The 3,929-nt window shown below is 26.2% G+C and overlaps 1 protein-coding gene across 1 annotated transcript; it reads right to left on the minus strand.

Annotated features, from left to right (window-relative positions):
* Positions 1–2,007: 2,007 nt before the first annotated feature.
* LOC148554313 (uncharacterized) lies at positions 2,008–3,256 on the minus strand. The gene is made up of 3 exons (XM_088495096.1): positions 3,036–3,256; positions 2,582–2,831; positions 2,008–2,271 (listed from the first exon to the last, which is right to left on the minus strand). The coding sequence occupies exons 1-3, from the start codon at positions 3,254–3,256 to the stop codon at positions 2,008–2,010; spliced, it is 735 nt and encodes a 244-aa protein (XP_088351222.1).
* Positions 3,257–3,929: the final 673 nt, after the last annotated feature.

Consider the following 3,929-nt stretch of genomic DNA (forward strand, 5'->3'; position numbering starts at 1 on the left):
ATACTCTTATTAAAAATTATTGATTACTTAATTATTAGAAGTTGTTGTTGATTTTTTTATTCTGAATTTTTGTGGCTAATGTGATGAGTATTATTGTTGATTATTTGATCGAAACTTAAAAACTAATTAAAAAGGATTAATTTTGTAAATTTTTAATGATAAATTATATGGATAGTGAAACTTTGAAAATAGTTTAAAAATTATTAAATTTAAATATTTAAAATTAGAGAGTATAATTCTAAAGAGTATATTATTGAGTATGTCTCAAAGGTACAATATATAAAGATATATATAAGTGCTTCAAAAAATCTACTTATTAATTATGGTTTAACACGCTAAAGAAACAACAATTTTAAACAACATTAATAATTACTGTCCGAAAACAAAAACAACATAATTTATATTTAACAAAAGCTTGTTTATTTAATCCAAAGTTATGTAAAAACATTTAGATAACTGCTTAAAATGTATATATGAAAAATATGAATAAAATTTTATTTATAGATTTTCCTTTTTATTTCTTATAAAAAGTTTCGACAATTCACAAAAATAGTTGCAAAATATCTACTTATTAATAAAATCGTTAAATTTTGAAAATAAATTTTTTTAATTATGATTAAAAAATTGTATCAACATTTAATTTTTAAATTTTTTGTAATAAATATACAATATTTGATTTTTTATTTTTAAATTTTTTAAAATTATTTTTATCGTTTTAATCATTTGAGATATCTTTATTTTTATTTAAATATTTCAATAAAATTTTAGTGGTTTACCCATCTTATTAAAATAAAATCTTTAATATTCAATAATAGGCAATTATAATTGTTTACAAAATAAAATATTTGGTTGAGACTTTAGTTTATTACTTATGTTTAAAATGAAAATGTTATGAATTTTTAATGTTGAATGTAATAAAATGATCCGGTGTAACTTTATCGTTTTTGGGATAAATTTGGGAAAATAATCAAAATCAATCCAAAATAATTTTAAATAATAGATGGATAAAATTTTTTATAGATAATTTTTTGTTGTCATCATGACGAGATCATTGTTTTTGAAACTCACATTTGAGAAACAAAAAATCAATTACTTTGAACTTAATCTATAATATGACTAGTGTTAAATTCACTATATTTAAATTTGACATGTTAAATTAAAAATAATATTTTATAATCATAAATCTTTTGAGTTTAGTATAACACAATCATCGTCGTTATATAATAAACGTACTGAATATGCTGTTTTAACTTTATTCAAAGTAAAAAGTAAATAGAAGATTTTGAAATCTATAATATTCTTGAATCATAAGGAGAAAGACATGAAAAAACATAAAAATATATATAACTGTAATAATAGCATGTCAATTTTATACTAAATTTTATATCAAAAGGCTAATAAAAATTTATCGACAACCTATTATCTTACTAACTTCATTAGAAAAGCAATTAGCATATGATGTTGTGCTCCTTGTTACACATTTTATCTCAAATCTAAAAACAGAGTTATAGATAAATTAATTATATTTACAGTAAATATTTATACAAAAGTGTAAATCATAACATGCTATTAAAATAAAAATAATATTATTCTTACCAAAATATTATTAAAAACTTCTTTGAACACGACATTTGTTGTTGATGACTTTGGATTGCCGTCTTCGTCTAGAATTAAAACCCTGAGGCCACTGCGACTCTTAACTCTTGACAAAGCAACATAAAGTTGTCCATGGGTGAACACTGATTTTGGCAAGTAAAGTCCTACATGTGATAATGATTGACCCTGACTCTTATTAATGGTCATTGCAAAGCATACTGTTAATAGAAATTGTCTCCATTTGAACTTAAATGGCAATCCTGAATCTGAAGGGATCAAGTTCATTCTTGGAATGTACACTTTATCTCCAATATTTCTACCGGTCACTACCGTCGCTCCAATTACGTTGCTGCCAAGTTCGTTAACTATTCATCTTGTCCCGTTGCATAAACCTGAAGTCTGATCTATGTTTCATAGTAGCATTACAGCGACTCCTGGCTTCAAAGTCAACTTGTGATTGGGTAGTCCTGAACATTTGATATCATTTAGGAACTCTGGTGTGAACCACTCTTGTTGTACATCTTCATTCTCATCAGCTTGACATGTTGTGTCAGAACTCAAATACTCCTTTTCCATCCCTGGAAAGATTGTCAAGACAAAATCGTTTACCTTCTCGACACTCTCAAGCGTGGGTGCAAGAATTGCCCTACTCTGAAAATACCTGTAAGCTGTAATCTGACATGTTTTGCAACAAATTTGGATATGCAAAGTCTACCAAATGAGAGAGAGGGTCATCAGTAGTTGTAATCAATAGATCATCTGAAATTTTAATTTCTTATTCATCACCAACAACAGAACCAATACTTCCATTTCCAACATCAAGTATCTAATTAGCAAATCTATTCATTTCACCTTCATCTTGATCTAAAGAAGACATTAAAAGCCTCATGTTTGTATGCAATTTCAGAACCTTACAAAACGACCACAAATGAGATGAGTTAATAGCTGATGTCAATATATCGTGTCTACTCCCTTTCGAAATTACCGAAAGTATATGCCTGAAATCACTTCCTAGAACAACAACCTTACTACTAAATGGTTGATGTGTCCTATATTGATCAGTAACTGACATAAGATTCCTGAGTGTCCGATCAAGTGCTTCAAACAATATTTTATTGAGCACTGGAGCTTCATCCCAAATTATTAAGCTACTTTGGATGAGCAGCTCAGCCTTCAAACTGCCATGCTTGATGTTGCAAGTAGATTCATCAATGATTGTAATGGGTATTGAAAATCTAGAATGAGCCGTTCAGCCACCAGGTAGGAGTAAAGACGCAATTTCACTGGATGTGACATTTAAAACAATCTTTCTTCTAGACCGAATAGCAGAAGAAAGTCCATTCTAAATAAATATCTTACCACACCCACCATGCTCATAAACAAAGTAAAAACCACCAGAGTCTGTAATAACAGCATTGAGTATCTCATCGAATACTAACCTTTGCTCATGAGTCATCTTTTGTTCCGTATATAAGTTTGTATGAGTCAACTCATTTGTGTCATATACTAACTCTTCCTCTATTAGCTTATTCTGAAAAAGGCGAACATCAGACATCTTAAGATATGGAATTGATTGATAGTCTCTTAAAGATCTCGTATTGCTGCTGAATATCTTCTCAATCTCAATAAGGAAAAGGTTTTTCAGTTCGTCATCAGTCATGTTTAGTCCTAACAAAAGCACATGGTGGTTTTATGAAATATTTAATAATTAATTCTAAAATAAAACTATTAATATTATTAATAAAAATAAAATAATAAAAGAATACAATCTTAATATATAAAAAAAAAACATAGTAAAATACCTTGATTTTTCATAGCTTTATAATTTAAATTTAAAAATCGAAATGGTTAAAACGTCACTTAATTAGAAATTAGTATTAGAATTCAAATTTCAAATTTTTAAATAGAATTTCCTAATTAGCTAGTACAAATTTTAAATTTTTAAATAAGATTTCCTAATTAAACGTTCGTTGTTCATTAGGAATATAGGAATTTGTTAATTTAAAAATAATTTTTATTAGTTTCGTCATAAATTGTATCAATCCTATCATTTGTCGATAAAAATAAATAAAATTAAATACAATCTAAAAATTAATAACCTTATAAATTACGTAAATTTAGAAAAATATTTAAAAAGAGAGAAAAAAATAAAAGTACTTCTATTGTACAGAAACAATATAAAAGATAACAATGTAAATTGAGTAAAGAGAAAATTTATAAATGTGGCAAGTAAAAAAATTTAATTTTAAAAATTGAAACGATTAAGAAGTCACTTGATTAGGAATTAGTATTAGAATTTCAAATTTTAAATAGAGTTTTCTAATTAGTTAGTA

Source organism: Arachis ipaensis, chromosome B7 (assembly GCF_059453495.1).
Source record: "Arachis ipaensis isolate K30076 ecotype BB chromosome B7, ASM5945349v1, whole genome shotgun sequence".
Classification (NCBI taxonomy): domain Eukaryota; kingdom Viridiplantae; phylum Streptophyta; class Magnoliopsida; order Fabales; family Fabaceae; genus Arachis; species Arachis ipaensis.

Bases quoted from the DNA above. Each gene is read 5' to 3' on its own strand.
- LOC148554313 (XM_088495096.1), bottom strand. From the start codon at position 3,256: ATGACTGATGACGAACTGAAAAACCTTTTCCTTATTGAGATTGAGAAG. The intron at 2,832-3,035 runs GTTAGTATTCGA...GGCTCATTCTAG, and splicing joins AAGATGACTCATGAGCAAAG to ATTTTCAATACCCATTACAA. The intron at 2,272-2,581 runs GTAATTTCGAAA...AAAACATGTCAG, and splicing joins ATTTCAGGCATATACTTTCG to ATTACAGCTTACAGGTATTT.